This window comes from Impatiens glandulifera, chromosome 5 (genome assembly GCF_907164915.1).
Source record: "Impatiens glandulifera chromosome 5, dImpGla2.1, whole genome shotgun sequence".
In the NCBI taxonomy this organism is placed as follows: Eukaryota; Viridiplantae; Streptophyta; class Magnoliopsida; order Ericales; family Balsaminaceae; genus Impatiens; species Impatiens glandulifera.
In genome coordinates, this window is record NC_061866.1 from 39,674,173 (window position 1) to 39,697,103 (window position 22,931).

The window sequence follows — 22,931 nt, forward strand, 5'->3', positions numbered from 1 at the left end:
GATATCTTTCTGTTACAACTTACAACAAACAAGCCAAACATATGAATAAGCGAAAAATAAAAAATCATAATTTGACTTACATGTTCTTTTCATCTAGTTCACCCCCATGAACTATGTTTCCAGAAACCTTATCATCCTCCAACAACCTTCTCAACCGAGCAAAATGTTTGTCATTCACAATGCGAGACATATCTTTAGATTTCAAAGGATCGCTCCCAAATAATTTATTCAACTCACTTTTCAAAGCATCAATCTGGAGAAACAAAAATTAATATAGTTTGATCAGCATATTCTTTTTAAAATAAATAAAACACGACTCTCACCAATTTTAGGAGCAAATAATTTTTTTGTATATAAATGATCAGAAGAAATGCATGTTTGCCCCACTTTCTAGCAATGATATGCCTTGTAGTCACCAAAACAACATACTGATCTGTTGATTAATACATGAAATTAATTAAATCTCGGGAGAAAGGATTTATAATTACAACACCTTCAAATCATATCTGAATCAATAAAAGTTGGTCATTTTCCTCCAAGCTCTAGAGAAACATGAGTAAGGTGCTTTGCTGCGGAAGCCATAACAATTTTTGTCATACTTTTCCATTGCCTACAGACAAGTATTAACGAGCTTATTTCGCTTACTGACAGAACTATACGAACTACAATCGATATTGGATGCAGATTGAGAGATAGTCACGAAGCGCATGTTTGGTTTGTGTTGGAGAGAGGAGTGAGTTCCTAGAACAATCGGAATACTAACGTCGAAGAGACTTCCATATCCTGCAAGATCCTTCGATTAACATACTGTAAGTCTGTAAGGTGTTTTGAGAAGTAGTTACCTCAACGTCGGTAGTCCGATAATGAATGAAGGCCTTGAGTTGAGCTTGTACATGGAAGAAGATCAATTAGTACGTATTTTATAGGAAGAAGATATGCAAGGACGAATCCAGGATTTTTTTTTTCATTGGGCCGAAAAATATTATATATATATATATATATATATATATATAATGATGCTTAATTTTTAAAATGTCTGGATTGCCGGGTCGAGAGCTGTGGTTAATTTGGATACTTGGGTCGGATTGTGGGTTGACCCACCCATAAACTTAAAACAGTTAAAAATAAAATAAAAAATGCTAGAGGTATGTTTCGAACTTACAACCTAACAAAACAAGTACAATCTTTTAACGAACTAGGTTACTAAGATTTTATATTTTAAATTCAACACCAAATTTGATTAACGCGGGATGTTTTAACATTAATATAAGTTCAACTTTTTAACTTAATATATATATATATATATATATATATTTTGAGTAAATTGATACTTGGGTCGGATTGTGGGTTGACTATCCCATAAACTTAAAACAGTTAAAAATAAAATTAAAAATGTTATCCGTAATTTTTCTTCACGGTTTTTTATATTATACTCGTGCAAATGCACAGGCTAAATGCTAGTTACACTAATACGGGTAATAAATAAAAACATTAATCAAATTGTTCCATGAATATCTTACTAAAATAAAATAAATATATAAAATTTAATCAAAGATAAGAATATTTCATTTAAAAAGAAATTTATAAATTTAAAACTATATAGTTGAAGAAAAATTAAGTTTAAAAATGTAAAAAGTTAAATTAATTAAGTTTTAAATAAAAAAAACTAACTATAAATAAAGAAAATATGAAAGTATAATAAGTGAAGCTAATTATATGAGAATATAAAAAAAAATATATATATATAAATAATAATAAAATTACAAAATCATCATGATAAAAATATATTATCAAGTGAATAGACATTTAGAGAAAAAAAATTATAAATTATTAATGTATAGATTATTAATGCATATAAATTATATTAGAAAGAGTATAATTATAAATTATATTAAATTTTAAAATATAATAAAAAAAATTAAAATTATTATAAAAAATCAGGGGAGAGGCAGGGTTTGAACACCTGACCTCTCCATTATCGTTTCATTCCAATGCCAAATGGACTACATAAAATTTAATACCTGACACATACATATAAATTTTTATTGTTTTAACATTCTACCCTGGGAGCAAACACCGATGTCTTGTCTTCTCTCTTCACATTTCTTTTTCTCCAAATCGAACTTCGAACGAAAAACTCTAGATTGTTTAGAACGTTAATGGAAGAGAATTAAAAGTATCGAGAGAAAGAGAATCAAGTCAACAACCGGATGATGTTCTTCTCTCTCTCTGAAGCTATTGATACACGATCAGATTCAGCTACTTCCTTCAAATTGAACACATAGAGATGAGATTCTTCTATGATCCTGGCTAGACGGGGGGAGACCGAGGAGAAACTATATTTGCTAATTAAATTGGGTATTTAAACTAATCGGTACCATGGCTTAAAAATACCGATTGGTTTTAATATGACTAAAAAAGTGGCAAGAAGTTCCGGGAGTTACAAAAGAAGCTTCGAGTCATATTGGTCATGGGTTAAGAACGGGAATTTGCCGGCAAAATTACTGCCTTTTTTTAGGGCTATATCGATTGATTTTTCTACCCAATCGGCCAATCAGAAGTATTATTGGGACTTTACCGATTGGTTGTAACACCAATAGGTATTAACACAATAATACCGTTGGGTAGAAAACCAATCAATATTATTATATTAATACTGATGGTCGTCATTTGTCATTTTTTTACTAGTGATAATAAAACAGCAATTATTAAAATTTATATAATTATTTAAATATCACTTATAAGTTCTAATTAATAACTTGTCTTGGTCTCCTCCGTGGTGGCGGCTACGTACTCCTCGGGAAAGGTGGAATCCAGATCCTCCAGTCCTTCAATGTTCGGAAGTGATCCCATAAAGGTCAGAGGATCACTGGACAGTATGTTGACATTGTTACAAGTTTGGAGCTCGTCTATCTATCACAATATGTCTTGTCGTGTAACTCGTCCCTCATGTTCCATGATATCTGTTAGAAAAATAAAGTTTAAATTTTATATAGGCGTTCTTATTCTATTTGACCCAAATTAACCAATATATGTTCGAATAACAGGAATTTATTTTTGTGACAATTTTCCATCCAGGTCTAGATGCCATATCCGTAGCGTAAAAAACCTGTTGTGCTTGACTTGCCATTACAATCGGATCAAGAAACTGAGTTCTCAATGTCATGTTCACATTAACACTTATAAACCCAAACTTATATACTTTTATACCACGGCTCTTGAAATGTAATCAAACCATCTACACTTAAAAAAATTACTCGGTTATCACCAAAGTACTGAACTTTTATGATATTTGTGAGTACTTCGTAGTCGTAGTAATTTATTGTCACTCCCCTATTGTTGCTAATTACTAAGACATCACTATTTTGTGTGGTTAAGATTTTTTCACGTTTCTCGGTGTTGAATTTGTACCCGAGAAATCTTACTCTTTTAGGATGATATTTAGTCAAACAGATGTCTTTCAAATTTTTCGCCTGCAGTAATATTTCAGTTATAGACAAAAGATCAGGTGTCGATCTTAACTCAGTATTACTTCAAGAAAATCTCTTTCCCCACGCCAACGATGATTAGGTGGAAGAAAATCTACGTTGACACATGTAACACTCTTTATGGGTGTGTACCAATCTGAGCGAAACTATATTCTTATTACAACACAGACGTGCAAGTTTTTTCTTCGTACTCCATCTAGATAAATTTGCATATTCTGGAAAATTATTAATTGTATATAACATAGCTGCAAACATATTAAAATATTCTTTACGACCGGTATGCCACAACTCTTTTAACTTGTCAATCAATTATTTGAAAAACACGTCAATTGAATCCCCAAATCTTTTTAACCCAAGGATTAAAGTTGAAAGAATTAAGTTACTTTTATCCATACAAATTGTAGGAGAACGTTAAAAGAGATAATAATAACAAACTAAATGCTATAAGATGCCTTTCCATTTGTAAAGGGTTGAAATTCGTCACTTGCGAATTACATTTCGAGGCTCGAAAAAAAGTCTTTAAACTTTTCATTGAAAGATCTCTGTCATTATATATATATATATATATATATATATTATATATATATATATATATATATATATATATATATATATATATATATATATATATATATATAGATATATATATATATATATATAATATATTTATGGGCAAATTACACATTTACACCTTCTAATTAGACTTATATATATATATATTAAATAATATTATTATATAATATATCTATATAATATTATATAATATAATATATTTATATTTTTTAATTGTAAATTTAAAAAAGATATTAGATGTGTCAATAAATGAATTGAATGACTTATGACTTTGTTATCAACATTAATATTATCTTTATACCTTCTAATTGGAATTATATATATATTAAATATATAATTCCTTCCCCTATCCTCCTATATATATTAAATAATATTATTATATATATATATACACTATAATAAATTTATGTTTTTTGAATTATGAATTTTAAGAAAGGATAATATATGTGTAAATTTATTGTAGGTAATATACTTTAATTTTAAAAGTAAATTAAAATTCCCTCTCCAACTTTAGAAGGAATATACTTTAATTAACTTAAATATTAAATATTAATGTAGGCAAATCTTTAATTCCCTCTCTTATATATATATATATATATATATATATATATAATATAATATAATATATTTATGTTTTTTGAATTTTAAGAAAGGATAGTATATGTGTAAATTTATTGTAGGTAATATACTTTAATTTTAGAAGTAAAATAAAATTCTAAATATAATCTAATGTCAAATATAATTAGATCTAAAATTTAATTGTCAATTTCTCTAAATTAACAATTAGTTTTTAAAGTTATTTTATAGAATATTTATAAATAATTAAGGAAGGATGTTATAAATTTATTTGTGTACATAATACTTATTAAAAGTAATATTATAATTGATATTGAGGTTAAATACAAAATATTTTACCTTTGCAAATATTAAATAAACTCTATTTTAATAACAATAGTAATAATAATGGTTAACTGAATCTAAAATTTATTTTAATTTATGCCCTATAATTATTTTATTCAAGTTTTACTTTTATAGATAAGAATTGAAAATTCAAATAGATAATAAATATTTATAAAGGTTGACTTAAATAAAATTATCATATTACTAAAAAAAATATATATTTGAAAGTATTTATAAATTTGATTATTAAAACTATAATATTTATATACTATATAGATAATAAATAATTAAATAATATCATATATTTTAATATATGAAAAAGAAAAATTAGATTTTTAATTTTTTTTATCATAGAATATAATATAAATTTTATATATAGAACCTAATAAAATAATTTAAAAGGTGGACAATCTAAAATATTTACAAAGATTTTATTTTAAAAAATAATTATAAAATTTTAAAATAAATATATATAATTCCTTATTTCAAAATATTGCACCTTCCATATAAAATAATGTCTTTCTATGTTATAAATATACATGTTTTCTTTTAATTGTCTATCATATTTGTTATTCTAATTTGTAGTTTTAACAATGCCTTCTACTTATCGGGTAAGATAACTATCAATATTTACAAATTTTTTTTACTAAGATTATTTTCTATTCAATATTTATTTTACTTGAATTCATTTTAATTTATCATAAAAAAAAGGTTGTTTTCAAACTTAAAGATGCTTGGAGATGCGATTCAGAGTTTCAATCAAGATTATTATTAGTCCAAGGTAACTTCATCATTTATTTGTTTCTCTTTTTCATATTTGTATGAATTTAATACGATTGATTAACAATATTTTATTTTTGGATGATTTTGTAGAGATATCGGATACAGATATTTTGGGAAATGATGGCTCTATACGGGTAACTACGACAATGAAACCAAAGAAATTGAAGGAATATATTTCCAAGACTATGAAAATAAAGGGAAAAGTAGTTAATTACACTAAATTGAGGCCGCTCAACGCTAAACCGAATTCTGGTCATGCTTCTGATGGATCTTCTTCTCCTAGTGAATATAGAAATACTGATTTTCCTGGTCCTAATCCAAATCATTCGATAAATTTGAATTTACCGCCACGAGATTCACCTCAACCCACCCTGAATGACGGTTCGTATCCTTTTCCTGACTACAACCCGACTCAATACTCCACTGATTATTACCCACCTCAACCTCAATATCCCTCCAATTACTTTCCACCAATTGAGCCTCAGCCTCAACCCATTTATTATCCACCACTCCAAATAGAGTATCCGACTGGACCCAATTATTATTATGGATCAGGATCTATGCAACCTACCAATAACATGGGTTCTGGATATCAATCGAATGATATGCCACCCACAAATAATATGGGTTCTGGATATCAATATGGATATCAATCAAATGATATGCCACCCACCAATAACATGGGTTCTGGATATCTATCTGATATCATACAACCCTATAATAACATGGATTTTGGCAATTATAACAACAACAACAATGAGAACAACAACAACAGTGGAACAACAACAATGGGTACAACAACAACAATGGGTACAACAACAATGGGAACAATAACAATGGGGACCAAGATGGTTGCTTTATTATGTGAGATTCGTTTCATATATATGTTATTTTGGGGTTTATTTTTTTTTAAGGATAATAAGTTAATTTTGAATTTTATGTTTGATTGAGTTTAGTTTTGAATTTTGATGCTATATTATTTTTGGGATTTATTTGTTTTTATGGATTTAAGTTAATTTTGATTTTTATGCAGATTTATTCTATTTATAATTTCATAAGTTAATTTTGATTTTTTTTTTTTTATAATATTTCATTTTACAAATTTATGATAATTTAGATTTGTCATTTCCATTCTAATTTTAGCCATAATTATTGCAAATTGTATGTGGTATTACTTTATTATAAATTTAATCCGTGAACTTTTTCTACAAAGTAAATAGAGGATTTAAGAAAGGATATTATATATGTCAATTAATTTATATAAACTTTAATTTTTAATATTTATTTAAAAAATATATATATATATTTATATATTATTATTCATTGTTTTATTATCAAATATAAGTTGATTCAAATGATTAAATACATATAAATTTGATTGTTAACTATAAGATTTATATAATATAATATTCATAATAAATAATTAATATAATATATTTTAATAGATAATAACATATATTTTAATAAAGGGCAAATTACCTTGGGGCCCTTTAATTATTTCGATCGCTCACTTTGACTCTCAAATTAATTTTTGAAACAAATCACCCTTTCAACTTTTAATAAAATATAACGACTTAAGCTTAAAATATTATTTTTTATATATTATCTTTAACCTTATATTTTATATATATAATTATTAAACCGCTTTATATATAATATTATATATATATTATTTATTTTTATCTATATCTATATAAAATAAAATTTAAAATAATTTATATAATAAATATATATATATATATAATTTATATATATTATATTTAATTAATTTATATAATATATATTTTAAAAAATAATTTAATTGCTAAAATGAGTACGTTGAAGGTTATCAATATTTTTAACCTTTCAAATTATTTTTTAAAATATATATTCTATAAATTATATAAATTTATATATATATATATATATATATATATATATATATATATATATATATATATATATATATATATATATATATATAAAAGAGATTTAATAATTATATAAATATAAAAATTAATAATAAAAGATATATATATATATAATATTATATATAAGAGATTTAATAATATATATATAAATATAAAAAATAAGATTAAGATAATATATATATAAAAAAAATTTAAGCTTAAGCAAAGTTGACGAAAGGGTTATTGGTGACATTTCTAAAAGTTGAAAGGGCGAATTATTTCGAAAATTAATTTGAGAGCTAAAATTGACCGATCGGAGTAATTCGAGAGCCGCCCAAATAATTTGCATTTTAATAAATATAGGAGAAAAACTAGAATCTTGTTTTAGTTATATTATAAAATAATAATGTAATAAAATAATTTAGAACTAACATTCTAAAATATTTAAAATTATATTATATCGTCCCTAATAGTTGTAACGCTGCTGAAAACATCTTCCCAAAAAATTATGAGTATTAGTGCCGTCGCTGATATTGTTTATTATAAGTGACGATAATCTCTATTCGACATCGCTTATATTTTTAATATTAACAACAATGGTCTATATTCGCCTTCGCTGATATTGTTAACTGTCCTTATTAACCGTCACCGATAGTTAATAATATCGGTGACGGTCGATCCTCATTTGCCGTCATTGATAATCCTTTAGAGTTGTTGACATATTTTTGGCTGAGAGCAACCTATTTTATATCTTGTTCAACTACGATTAACAAAAAGATAATTTGAAATTAAAAATCAATTCGTATTATTACAAATATCTCAAATCGTATTAATACAAAAATATCAATCAATGTATATACTACTACTGATTTGGAGGGGGAGACATCCTAGATATAATCATAGTGATTTGTTCCCCTAGAGCATCTTGTTCTGCGAGAATCTCTTCCATCGCACGTTCAAATGCCTCGTGCATCTACTCCACCTCGTCCCGCAACATTGACATTAGTTCTGTTGCTGGCATTGGTCTCACTCTTCCTCTGCAATTATAAGATAGTTGTTAGTTATAGTCGATTAAACATATAATGAATTAAAAATGACTACTATACCTTAAATTCATTTGTGAAGTAGTGATGGTCCAACAGATAATTCCAATCTGAGTGGTTGAATTTATTAAGAGGGTTTGCTCGGTTTAGCTGGTCGTTTCTCGATGCGGTTTGATGTAGTCCTCGTGGTTCTTACATCTCCAATTATCCTATATTTTCTTCACATGTGACATCTCTATAACTCGTTACGTAGGTGTCAATGGGATGGGGGCACGACCTCGAACAGATTCTGAAAATAACAACAGATTTTAGGATTATGAAGGCTTCAATTATAAGATAACACGTTAAAACTATCAAACTCACGGTGATGTACTGTCATATATAGTCTAACTTGACATTAGACAAATTAGACCAATGTACTAGACGATGTGGCACTAGAGGTGTAATGAGCCGAGCCGCTCATGAGCCACTCGTGAACCGCTCGATCAAAGCTTGATTCGAGTTCGGTTAAAATCAAATTCGAGCGGAGCTCGATCCAGCTCGTTTAAGATTCGAGCCAAATTCGAGCTTAAGTAAAACTCGCTTGATGACTTGTCTATCTTTTTCGTGCCTAATCATATATATATTTTTTTATTATACTTTATTTTTTATTCAAAATTTGAAACATACCCATAAGTTTATCTATGGACTTATTGCTTATGATACTAATACCAAAATTATTGGTACATAAAAGGTATGAGATTTTCAATATTTTGATATCAAGATATACCAGAATAATATTTTTATATAATACTTATAAGAAAATAAATAGATTTAACAATAATTTAATTAAGGAACATAATTTTTTAAAATAAAAATATAATTATTCTATAATATTATTTAATATATGCATTGTATTATATTTTATAAGATATAAAACTATTTTTATTTCGCTATAAAGTATTAGTATTTTTCAAAATAAATTTAATAGATTCTATTTTTAGTTTTTTTTATTTGTTTATTGTGTTTTTCTAGTACAATTATTATATTATTATTATATTTGAGTATATTATAACTTTATGTTAATGAATGTATATACAGTAATACATTATGTATGATCGAGAATTTGTGATTGGGATGAACAAGCATGTTACTGAAATTTGAGATGAACACGCATGACGAATGTTGTTGAAACTTTATGTTTGATTTACTATATTTTGATTTATGATTTTTTTTTATTAATATGTAACTAGGAATTTGAAATATTTGTGTGGTGAATTGGTGATTGATGGATAATAATTTAGGTTTTTTTTAATATAAGAAATTAATATATAAATATATTTAAATTCGAGTCTTCCGAGCCTTTCGAGCCGAGTTCGAGCTCAATATTGAAAGCTCGAACGAGCTCGGGCTCAAGTTGAGCCAATAAAAAATGACTCATGCCGAACTCGAGTCAAGGCTAGTTCAAGCTCGTCTCGACTCGTTTACACCCCTATGTGACACCACCATGGGATCCTAGATAATGGTGCCAATACGTTTAGACCAATAGGTGGCGTTATCACAATTTGATTTCCCATCCACCTCTCTAAACTCTAATCACATCTTCTGCCTAGTTGGCAATTTCCCAATAGCATGTTTTTGTTCTTTCCCCGTCCTTTCCTCCTCGATGAAGATCTGCAAAATAACACGCTAGTAAAAAAAGGGTTTATACCGGTCGGTAAACCGATCAGTAATACCTTGATTGTCAATTGGTATAGGGTAATACCGATTGGATGTAATCCGATCATCACTAATCGCTAGAAGCTCTCTCGGTAATAAAATTTAAGACATGACGATGGACTCTATCCACTCAGTATAGGTAATACCGATTTGTATTTAAACCAATCGGAATAGGGTAACACTGATTAGTATTTAACCAATCGATATATATAGACCTTTTTTTCAAAAAAACTAAATAAAAATATTAATTATAATTAAATTTTTCTAGCAAGATATTTAACATACATTTTAATAATACCATTTATCATTTTAATAATATTTGAAAGTTTGCTAAAAGATAAGATTGCCATGGTGACTGAACTGATCACTAAACCAAATACATGAAGAAACCAAATTTTGATAGATATTATATAATGAATACTGTTTTTAATGACACAATAAGGAAACCAAATTTTGATAAGTTAATAAAACCTCAATCTGCAGTAATTGAAATAGCTAGGCCTTGACAAATGAAGACCAAACATAATTGATCACTAAACTCCAGCTGATTACATTTCCAATAAACTCCTCCTTCAAGCTCCTTGTTATTCGAAAACAAATAAGCTGAAATGACTTGTCTTTGGATTAGTTATATAGAATGCCAGACATAACTTTAGATTTCAAAGGATCGCTTCCAAATAATTTATTCAACTCACTTTTCAAAGCATCAATCTGGAGAAACAAAAATTAATATAGTTTGATCAGCATATTCTTTTTAAAATAAATAAAACACGACTCTCACCAATTTTAGGAGCAAATAATATTTTTTTTATATAAAGATCAGAAGAAATGATGTTTGCCCACTATTTAATCCCCACTTTCTAGCAATGATATGCCTTGTAGTCACCAAAAGAACACACTGATCTGTTGATTAATACATGAAATTAATTAAATCTCGGGAGAAAGGATTTATAATTACAACACCTTCAAATCGATATCTGAATCAATAAAAGTTGGTCAATTTCCTCCAAGATCTAGAGAAACATGAGTAAGGTGATTTGCTGCGGCAGCCAAAACAATTTGTCCTACTTTTCCATTGCCTACAGACATGTATTAACGAACTTATTTCGATTACTGACGGAACTATACGAACCACGATCGATATTGGATTCAGATTGAGTTTCTCAGATCTGGACGCGGAGATATTCTCGCTATGTCGTTTGCTTCGAGAGATAGTCACGAAGCGCATGTTTAGTTTGTGTTGGAGAGAGAGGAGTTCCTGGAACAATCGGAATCTAACGTTGAAGAGACTTCCATATCCTGCAAGATCCTTTCGACTATTTGAGATAAATCATTGTAGATTCAACATATAAGTCTGTAAGGTGTTGAATCAGAGGCCTTGAGTTGAGCTTGCACATGGAAGAAGATCAATTAGTACATATTTTATAGGAAAAAGATGTTGGGTCAGCTCACAAATTAATAAAGTTCATTAGGGCATATTTAATTAAAGAAAAAAAAAAACACAATAGTTTTGGTTTTGGTTCTCTCTCCCTCTTCCTCCATTCAAACAACAATTTCTTCATTTAAGCAATAAGTTCTTTTTCTAATTTCCTTTATCCCTTCTTCATTTGGTTAGCCATCTTTAGTGATGATGATAATGTATGTGAATGACAAGTTAAGATGAGGTTAATTGATAAATTTTATTAGATTACCTTTAGGGTTGTATTGAACAACATTGTATACCCATTTGATATAGTGAATGATTTAAGTGGCCGAAGTGTCATGTAGTTTTTACCTAATTTGGGTTTTCCACGTAAAATCTTGGTGTCTTGCTTTCTGTTTTTTTGATTGTTTGATTGTTTGATGCTCAATTGAATTGTATGCCTATTTGATTATATAGAAGGGGAAAAAGAATTGTTAGACATTTTTTGTAGCTTGTTTATTTCTAGATTGTTAAACAAGTGCTATTATTCGATTTCTCCAACAAGTGGTATCAGATCTGAGTTCGTTTGGTGATGATTCTTGTATAATTCAAATGGAAGAATCGTTGAGTAGTAATGACACGATGATCAAACTCACAACTATCAATTACACAATCTGGAAGTCACAGATGGAGGACTTATTGTGTAATTATGATTATGAAGACACTATTTTGGGTGATAAAGGCAAACCAGAGGCTATGACAGATGCAGATTGAAAGAAGCTGAACAGAAAGGTAATTGGTAAAATCAGGCAATGGGTTAACAACAGTGTGTATCAGCATGTGGCTACTAAGGTTAATGCTCATAAAGTGTGGACTATTTTGAGTGAGCTGTATGAGAAGAACAACACTCAAAACAGAGCATTTCTATTTAGGAACCTTTGCTCGTTGAAATATCAAGATGAGTCTTCTATGTCCGAGCATCTAAATGTTTTCAAGGGATTCTAAATGAGGTTGGCTGCGATAGGAATGAAATTTGATGATGAGCTTTCATGCTATGTGTTTGATTAATTTCATGCCTGATAGTTGGGAGACACTTGTGGTTTCAATTACCAATTCTGTTCCACAAGGTAAGCTCACTTTGAAAATGATGAAAGAGAGCGTGTTGAATGAGAGACTAAAAGAAAAGAATAGGGCTTCTCGACTCCAAGCCAGGTTTCGTGATCGATGAGAAGGGGTAAAAGTAAAAGTAAAACTCCAAAGAATCGTAGTGGCAGTTCAGACAGGTCACGGGGAACATCTAGCTCGAGAAAAGAGATGACCTGTTGTCATTGTGGCAAGCCAGGACACAAGAAGTATCAGTGCAGATCTTTGAAGAGGGAATAAAAGGAGAATAAGCAAGACATAATTAGTAAGGTTGCAGATGTGGGTGGTAACAACATCGATATTGTTTACGACAATGATAATATCAACCTTGTTTCTCAAGATACACAATGAGTGGTAGACTCGGGTGCTTCTTATCATGTCACCAATCATTGTGATATATTTGCTTCTTACACTAGTGGATAGTTTGGTTCAGTGACGTTGGGAAACCATGTTACGTGTAAGATTGTTGGAAAAGGAGATGTATGTTTGGATACTAACACTTTGTGCAAGTTACTTTTGAAGATTGTTCCACATGTTCTCGATATTCGGATGAATTTGATCTCTACATGTATTATTGATGATGAGGGCTATCATAGTTACTTTGGTGAAGGAAAATGGAAACTCACTAAGGGGTCTTTGATGATAGCTAAAGGAAAGAAAGTCGATTCTCTTTATGTGACAAAGACTAAGTTTTACGGGGTAGAAGCAAATGCAGTTAATGATTGTTCAGCACAACTTTGGCATAAGCGACTTGGTCACTTAAGTCAGAATGACATGCGAGTTCTCTCCAAGACAATCCATCTTCAGGGATTAAATTCCACATATTTGAATACATGCACAAATTGCTTAGTTGGTAAGCAACATAGAGTTTCTTCAAAAGTTTCTCTATATCTAGGAAGCCCAATATTCTAGATATGGTTCACACAAACATATGTTCTATGGACTCCTTGACTTTAGGTGGTGCTCATTATTACATCACTTTTATCGATGATTGATCAAGAAAGGTGTGGGCCTATTGCTTTAAGACTAAGGATCAAGCATTGGATTACTTCAAGTCTTTCACGCTGTAGTGGAGAGAGAAACTGGGAAGAAATTTAAATGTGTTCGTTCGGACAATGGTGGCGAATACAGAGGACCATTTGTGGAATACTATAAAAGACATGGGATCAAGCTTTTGAAGACTATTCCAAAAACACCTCAACAGAATGGAGTCGCAGAGAGGATGAACAGATCTATCAATGAGAGAATTTTGTGTATGTTGTCTCATGCTAAGTTGCCAAAATCCTTTTGGGGAGAGGCAATGAAGACAGCGGTTGATCTGATAAATCTTTCATCCTTAAGTCCTTTAGATGGCGACGTTCCTGAAAGAGTTTGGAGATGTAAATATGTCTCTTATGATCACTTGATAGTTTTTGATTGTAAAGTGTTTGTTCATGTTCCTCGAAATGAGAGAGCTAAGCTTGATAGCAAGACGAGATAGTGTATCTTTATTGAGTATGGCCACGAAGAATTTAGGTACCAATGTTGGGATCCGGTTAACAAGAAACTCATTAGAAGCAGATATGTTGTATTCTTTGAAGATCAGACCATTGAAGACTTTGAGAAAAAAGAAAACCCGAAGTCTACGGAGAAAGTATTGCCCGATAATGGTAGGATTCGTACACCACAATCACAGCCCAATGATGTGGAAAATTCCCAAGTTGAGGTTCATGAGACTGCTCTAGTTGATGTTGAGCCAATAGAGGAAGCTGAACAAGATGATGATAGTTCTCTAAAGCCATCCGATGATCAACATATTAGAAGATCTAGTAGGCAACGACAACATTCTAGTAGGTATCCTCCCTATGAGTATGTGATGTTGACTGACGGGGGAGATTAAAAAACCTATCAATAAGTATTGTCTCATGAAAACAAGAACAAGTGGTCGGTGGCAATGCAAGAAGATATACATTCCTTGCAAGAGAACGAGACTTATGACTTGGTGAAACTTCCGAAAGGAAAGGAGACTTTGAAGAACAAGTGGGTATTCAAGTTGAAACATCAAGAGAATAGCTCACAACCTCAATACAAAGAAAGACTGGTTGTGAAGGGCTTTGGACAGAAAAAAGGGGATTGATTTTGAAGAGATTTTCTCACCGGTTGTGAAGAGGTTATCCATGAGAGTTGTGTTAGTATTGGATTCTAGTCAAGATTTGGATATTGAACAACTAGATGTGAAGACTGCATTTCTCCATGCTGACTTGGAGGAAGAGATCTATATGGAACAACCTGAGGGTTTCAAAGTTAAAGGTAAAGAAGATCTTGTTTGCAGGTTGAGTAAAAGCTTGTATGGGCTCAAGCAAGTGCCTAGACAATGGTACAGGAAATTTGACTCCTTCATGGAAGCAAATGGGTACAGTAAGACTACTTCTGATCATTGTATTTTATCAAGAGATACGGTGTTGATGATTATGTTATTCTTATTCTCTATGTTGATGATATGTTGATTATTGGGCAAGTTATTGCAGAAATTGAGAAGCTTAAAAGGGATTTGAACAAGTCTTTTGTGATGAAGGATTTGGGTTCAGTGAAGCAGGTCCTAGGCATGAAAATCACAAGAGACAAAAAGAACAGAACACTTTGGCTATCACAGGAGAAGTACATTGAGAAGGTACTTGAGAGGTTTACAATGAAAAATGCAAAACCGGTTTCAGTTTCACTTGTAGGTCATTTCAAGTTGAGTTCTAAACAATATCCTACAAGTGAGAAAGAGAAAGATGAAATGAAGAATGTACTTTATGCCTCCACAGTTGGTAGTCTTATATATGCCATGGTATGTACAAGACCGGACATAGCACACACAGTTGGTGTTGTTAGTCAGTATCTCTCCAACCCGGGAGAAGAACATTGGTTGGCTGTTAAGTGGATTCTCAGATATCTTCGAGGCTCTTCGAAAGCACATTTATGCTTCGGAAGTGATACTCCTATTTTGGAATGCTTTACAGATTCTGATATGGCGGGTGATGTTGATTCAAGAAAATTTGTATCAGGTTTTTTGGTTACCTTTGCAGGTGGTGCTGTTTCGTGACATTCAAGGTTACAAAAGTGTGTTGCTTTGTCTACTACAGAAGCTGAGTATATTGTAGCTACCGAGGCATGTAAAGATGTGTTACGGATGAAGAAGTTCCTACAAGAGTTGGGCCAAAAGCAATAAAAGTTCATTTTGTTTTGCGACAGTCAAAGTGCCATTCATCTCTCAAAGAATTCAGCTTTTCATTCGAGATCCAAACACATCGACATGAGATATCATTAGATACGTGATGTGTTTGAGGAAAAAGAGCTAAACTTGTAGAAGATTCATACAAGTTAGAATGATGTCGATATGTTTACGAAGTCCTTGCCTAAGGACAAGTTTTAGATTGTCGGGAGAGAGTGGGTTTATTGGAGCCCGCGAAGTTGCGCCGACGGGGGAGATTTGTTGGTCAGCTCATTTGGCAGCTGGGCCTGACAAATTAATAAAGCCCATTAGGACATATTTAATTAAAGAAAAAAACATAGCAATTTTGGTTTTTGATTCTCTCTTCCTCTTCCTCCATTGAAGCAACAATTCCTCCATTAAAACAGTATTTTCTTCTTCTAATTTCCTTTATCCCTTCTCCATTTGGTTAGCCATCTTTAGTGATGATGATAATGTATGTGAATGACAAGTTAGGATGAGGTTAATTGATAACTTTTATTAGATTACCTCTAGACTTGTATTGAACAACATTGTATACCCATTTGATATAGTTGATGATTTAAGTGGTCGAAGTGACCCGTGTTTTTTTTTTACCTAATTTGGGTTTTCCACGTAATATCTTAGTGTCTTGCTCTCTGTTTCTTTGATTGTTTGATGCTCAATTGAATTAGTTGCCTATTTGATTATATAGAAGGGGAAAAAGAATTGTTAGGCCTTTGTTATAGCTTGTCTATTTCTGGATTGTTAAACATGTGCCATTATTATAGATTTCTCTATCAAAAGATATGAGACTTCTACATAGATAGAAGACACTGATGTCTTGTCTTCTCTCTTCACATTTCTTTTTCTCCAAATCGAACTTCGAACGAAAAACTCTAGATTGTTTAGAACGTAATGGAAGAGAATTAAAAGTATAGAGAGAAGAGAATCAAATCAACAACCAGATTATGTTCTTCTCTCTCTGAAGTGATTGATACACGATCATATTCAGCTACTTCCTTTCAATTGAACACATAGAGATGAGATTATTCTATGATCGTGAATGGCTAGACGGGGAGACAGAGGATAACAGAGAGAGAGAGGAGAAACTATATTTTCTAATTAAATCGGGTATTTAAACTAATCGGTACCATGGCTTAAAAATACCGATTAGTTTTAATATGACTAAAAAAGTGGCAAGAAGTTCCGGGAGTTACAAAGGAAGCTTCAAATCATATTGGTCATTGGTTAAGAACGGAAATTTGCCGACAAAATTGCCGCCTTTTTTTCCTAGTTTTTTTAGGGCTATATCGATTGATTTTTCTACCAATTGGAAGTATTATTGGGAATGTACCGATTGGTTGTAACACCAATCGGTATTAACATAATAATACCGTTTGGTAGAAAACCAATCAGTATTATTATGTTAATACTTATTGGTTTACAATTAATTGGTGAAGATGGTCGCCATTTGTCATTTTTTACTAGTGATAATAAAACGACAATTGTTAAAATTTATATAATTATTTAAATATCACTTATAAGTTCTAATTAACAACTTGTCTTGGTCTCCTCTGTGGTGACTGCTATGTACTCCTCGGGAATGGTGGGATCCAGATCCTCCAGTCCCTCAATGTTCGGAAGTGATCCGATAAAGACCAGAGGATCACTAGAAAGTATGTCTACATCGTTACAAGCTTAGAGCTCGTCTATCTATCTCAATATGTCTTGTCGTGTAACTCGTCCCTCATGTTCCATGATATCTGTTAGAAAAATAAAGTTCAAATTTTATATAGGCGTTCCTATTCTATTTGACCCAAATTAACCAATATATGTTCGAATAACGGGAATTTATTTTTGTGACAATTTTCCATCCAGGTCTAGATGCCATATCCGTAGCGTAAAAAACCTGTTGTGCTTGACTTGCCATTACAATCGGATCAAGAAACTGAGTTCTCAATGTCATGTTCACATTAACACTTATAAACCCAAACTTATATACTTTTATACCACGGTTCTTGAAATGTACATCAAACCATCTACACTTAAAAAAAATTACTCGGTTATCACAAAAGTACTGAACTTCTAAGATATTTGTGAGTACTCCGTAGTAATTTAGTGTCTCGCCCCTATTGTTGCTAATTACTAAGACACCACTATTTTGTGTGGTTAACCTTATGTCATGCTTCTCGGTGTTGAACTTGTACCAGTTTATTGATGAGAAATCTTATTCTTTTAGGATGATATTTAGTCAAATAGATGTCTTTCAAATTTTTTGTCTGCATTAATATTTCAGTTACAGACAAAAGATCAGGTGTCGGTCTTAACTTATTAACACTCTTTATGGGTGTGTACCAATCTGATCGAAGCTATATTTTTATTACAACACGGACGTGCAAGTTTTTCCTTCGTACTCCATCCAGATAAATTTGCACATGCTGGAAAATTATTAATTGTCCATAACATAGCTGCAAGCATATTAAAATATACTTTACGACCCGCGTCGTAAGTCATCACACCGGTATGCCACAACTCTTTTAACTTGTCAATCAATTACTTGAAAAACATGTCAATCAAATTCCCGAATTTTTTTGACCCAAGGATTAAAATTGAAAGAATTAAGTTACTTTTATCCATACAAATTGTTGGAGGACATTAAAAGGGATAAAAATAACAAACTAAATGCTATAAGATGTCTTTCCATTTGTAAAAGGTTGAAATTCGTCACTTGCGAGTTACATTTTGAGGCTCAGAAAAAAAGCCTTTAAACTTTTCATTGAAAGATCTTCGTTAATATATTTTATCTTTATGTCAAGTCATCATATCCAATTGCACCTTATAATTGAATTTATATATATATATATTAAATAATATTATTATATAATATATATAATATTATATAATATAATATATTTATGGACAAATTCTAATTAGAATTATATATATATATATATATTAAATAATATTATTATAATATATATATATATATATAATATAATATAATATAATATATTTATGTTTTTTAATTGTAAATTTAAGAAAGGATATTAAATGTGTCAATAAATGAGTTGGATGACTTAAGACTTTGTTATTAACATTAATATTATCTTTATACCTTCTAATTGATTCTAATTGGAATTATATATATATTAAATATATAATTTCCTCCTCTATCCCTCCTATATATATATTAAATAATATTATTATATATATATATATATAATATAATAAATTTATGTTTTTTGAATTATGAATTTTAAGAAATGATAATATATGTGTAAATTTATTGTAGGTAATATACTCTAATTTTAGAAGTAAAATAAAATACCCTCTCCAACTTTAGAAGTAATATACTGTAATTAACTGAAATATTAATGTAGGCGAATCTTTAATTCCCTCTCTTTTATATATAAAATATATATATATATATATGTATATAGATATATATATATATATATATATTAAATAATATTAATATATATATAATATAATATATTTATGTTTTTTGAATTGTGAATTTTAAGAAAGGATAGTATATGTGTAAATTTATTGTAGGTAATATACTTTAATTTTAGAAGTAAAATAAAATTCTAAATATAATCTAATGTCAAATATAATTAGATCTAAATTTTAATTGTCAATTTCTCCAAATTAACAATTAGTTCTTAAAGTAATTTTATAGAATATTTATAAATAATTAAGGAAGGATGTTATAAATTTATTTGTGTACATAATACTTATTAAAAGTAATATTATAATTGATATTGAGGTTAAATACAAAATATTTTACCTTTGCAAATATTAAATAAACTCTATTTTAATAATAATAGTAATAATAATAATTATCTGAATCTAAAATTTATTTTAATTTGTGCCCTATAATTATTTTATTCAAGTTTTACTTTTATAGATAAGAATTGAAAATTCAAATAGATAATAAATATTTATAAAGGTTGACTTAAATAAAATTATCATATTACTAAAAAAAAATATATATATTTGAAACTATTTATAAATTTGATTATTAAAACTATTATATTTATATACTATATAGATAATAAATAATTAAATAATATCATATATTTTAATATATGAAAAAGACAAATTAGATTTTTAATTTTTTTTATCATATAATATAATATAAATTTTATATATAGAACCTAATAAAATAACTTAAAAGTTAGACAATCTAAAATATTTATAAAGATTTTATTTTAAAAAATAATTATAAAATTATAAAATAAATATATATAATTCCTTATTTCAAAATATTGCACATTCCATATAAAATAATGTCTTTCTATGTTATAAATACACATGTTTTCTTTTAATTGTCTTTCATCTTTATTATTCTAATTTTAGTTTTAGCAATGCCTTCTACTTATCGGGTAAGATAACTATCAATATTTACAAACTTTTTTTACTAAGATTATTTTCTATTCAATATTTATTTTACTTGAATTCATTTTAATTTATCATAAAAAAAAGGTTGTTTTCAAACTTAAAGATGCTTGGAGATGCAATTCAGAGTTTCAATCAAGATTATTATTAGTCCAAGGTAACTTTATAATTTTTTTGTTTCTCTTTTTCATATTTGTATGAATTTAATAAAATTGATTAGCAATATTTTATTTTTGGATGATTTTGTAGAGATATCCGATACAGATATTTTGGGAAATGATGGCTCTATACGGGTAACTACGACAATGAAACCAAAGGAATTGAAGGAATATATTTCCAAGACTATGAAAATAAAAGGAAAAGTAGTTAATTACACTAAATTGAGGCCGCTCAACGCTAAACCGAATTCTGGTCATGCTTCTGATGGATCTTCTTCTCCTAGTGAATATAGAAATACTGATTTTCCTGGTCCTAATCCAAATCATTCGATAAATTTGAATTTACCGCCACAAGATTCACCTCAACCCACCCCTTTTCCCGACTACAACCCGACTCAATACTCCACTGATTATTACCCACCTCAACCTCAATATCCCTCCAATTACTTTCCACCAATACTTGAGTCTCAGCCTCTACCCAATTATTATCCATCACTCCAAATAGAGTATCCGACCGGACCAAATTATTATTATGGATCTGGATCTATGCAACCCACCAATAACATGGGTTCTGGATATCAATTGAATGATATGCCACCCACAAATAATATTGGTTCTGGATATCAATATGGATATCAATCGAATGATATGCCACCCACCAATAACATGGGTTCTGGATATCAATATGGATATCAATCGAATGATATGCCACCCACCAATAACATGGGTTCTGGATATCTATCTGATATCACACAACCCTATAATAACATGGATTTTGGCAATTATAACAACAACAATGGGAACAACAACAATGGGTACAACAACAACGGGAACAACAACAATGGGAACAACAACAATGGGGACAACAACAATGGGGACCAAGATGGTTGCTTTATTATGTGAGATTCGTTTCATATCTATGTTATTTTGGGGTTTATTTTTTTTAAGGATGATAAGTTAATTTTGAATTTTATGTTTGATTGAGTTTAGTTTTGAATTTTGATGCTTTATTATTTTTGGGATTTATTTGTTTTTATGGATTTAAATTAATTTTGATTTCTACGCAGATTTATTCTATTTATAATTTCATAAGCTAATTTTGATTTATTATGTTTTTAATATTTTATTTTACAATTTTATGATAATTTAGATTTGTCAATTCCATTTTTATTTTAGTCATAATTATTAATTATTACAAATTGTATATGATATTATAAATTTAGTTAGCATGATTTCTGTGCAATGCAAACGATCAAATATATAAAAATAAATCAAAATTTTTATATAAAATAAATAAATCACACTATATAATATATTAATTATATATATTAATTATATATTAATTATATATATTAACGGTTGCTATATTTAATAATTTAAATATATTTAATCAAATATAATAAACATAAATTTTCACTTTAATTAAATTTTGTTATATAAAACTTAACACTTTTAAGTTTCATTTCTTTTATTTACATCATTACACGTGAATTATAAAAAATTAATAATTATTTAAATTTTATTACATAAAATTTACCATTAAATTGTGTTTGACATAAATTTTATAGTATTATAATTGTTAGACACTATACATATTAAATATATAAGTTTGAGAAATTTTAATATTGTGTATATATATTTTTTCATATTTCCATTTTTATTAATATTTTATAAAGTTATCTAATTTCAAATATATTATAATTTTTCTTTATAGAAACTTTTTTTTTAAAATAAAACTAAAATAAAATAATACAAATATGGTCATTTATTCAAAATTTTAGTTTTTTTCGTTCTATTAATTTAATTTATTTATTTTTTCATGTGAATTATCACACTATCTTAAATTGGCAAAAATAGTATTTGAGGAAAATATGTTAGTATTTTTCTCTTTTGTACATAATTATTTCAGCTTTTACTATATCCTCTCAAAAATTTCAAAAACAGTTTATTATATATTAAAAGTCAAAATATTAATTAAAATATATGTGAAATGTCTATTAAAAAATAATATTGAACCATCTTTTTTATGTCAACACCATAAAATTCTTATTTTAAAACTACAAATATATTTATACTTAAGTGTTATTATATATACAATTTTATTTTTGTTAAACAATAACATTAATTATTATTTTTTATATAAAAAATAATAATTCAATTTTATAATATTTTGTATAAAAAATATATATTTATAATAATATTATAAATTAAATTAATAAATATTTACCAATTATTTAAAACAGATCAAAATATAGAG

At 28.8% G+C, this 22,931-nt stretch overlaps 1 protein-coding gene across 1 annotated transcript; it reads left to right on the top strand.

Moving 5' to 3' along the window:
- The first annotated feature begins 5,554 nt into the window (after positions 1 to 5,554).
- LOC124939324 (homeobox protein 2-like) lies at positions 5,555 to 21,577 on the top strand. The gene is made up of 7 exons (XM_047479808.1): positions 5,555 to 5,572; positions 5,673 to 5,742; positions 5,835 to 6,608; positions 14,515 to 14,748; positions 15,418 to 15,494; positions 20,604 to 20,673; positions 20,766 to 21,577. Exons 1-7 carry the CDS (start codon positions 5,555 to 5,557, stop codon positions 21,575 to 21,577), a joined length of 2,055 nt encoding a protein of 684 aa, XP_047335764.1.
- Positions 21,578 to 22,931: the final 1,354 nt, after the last annotated feature.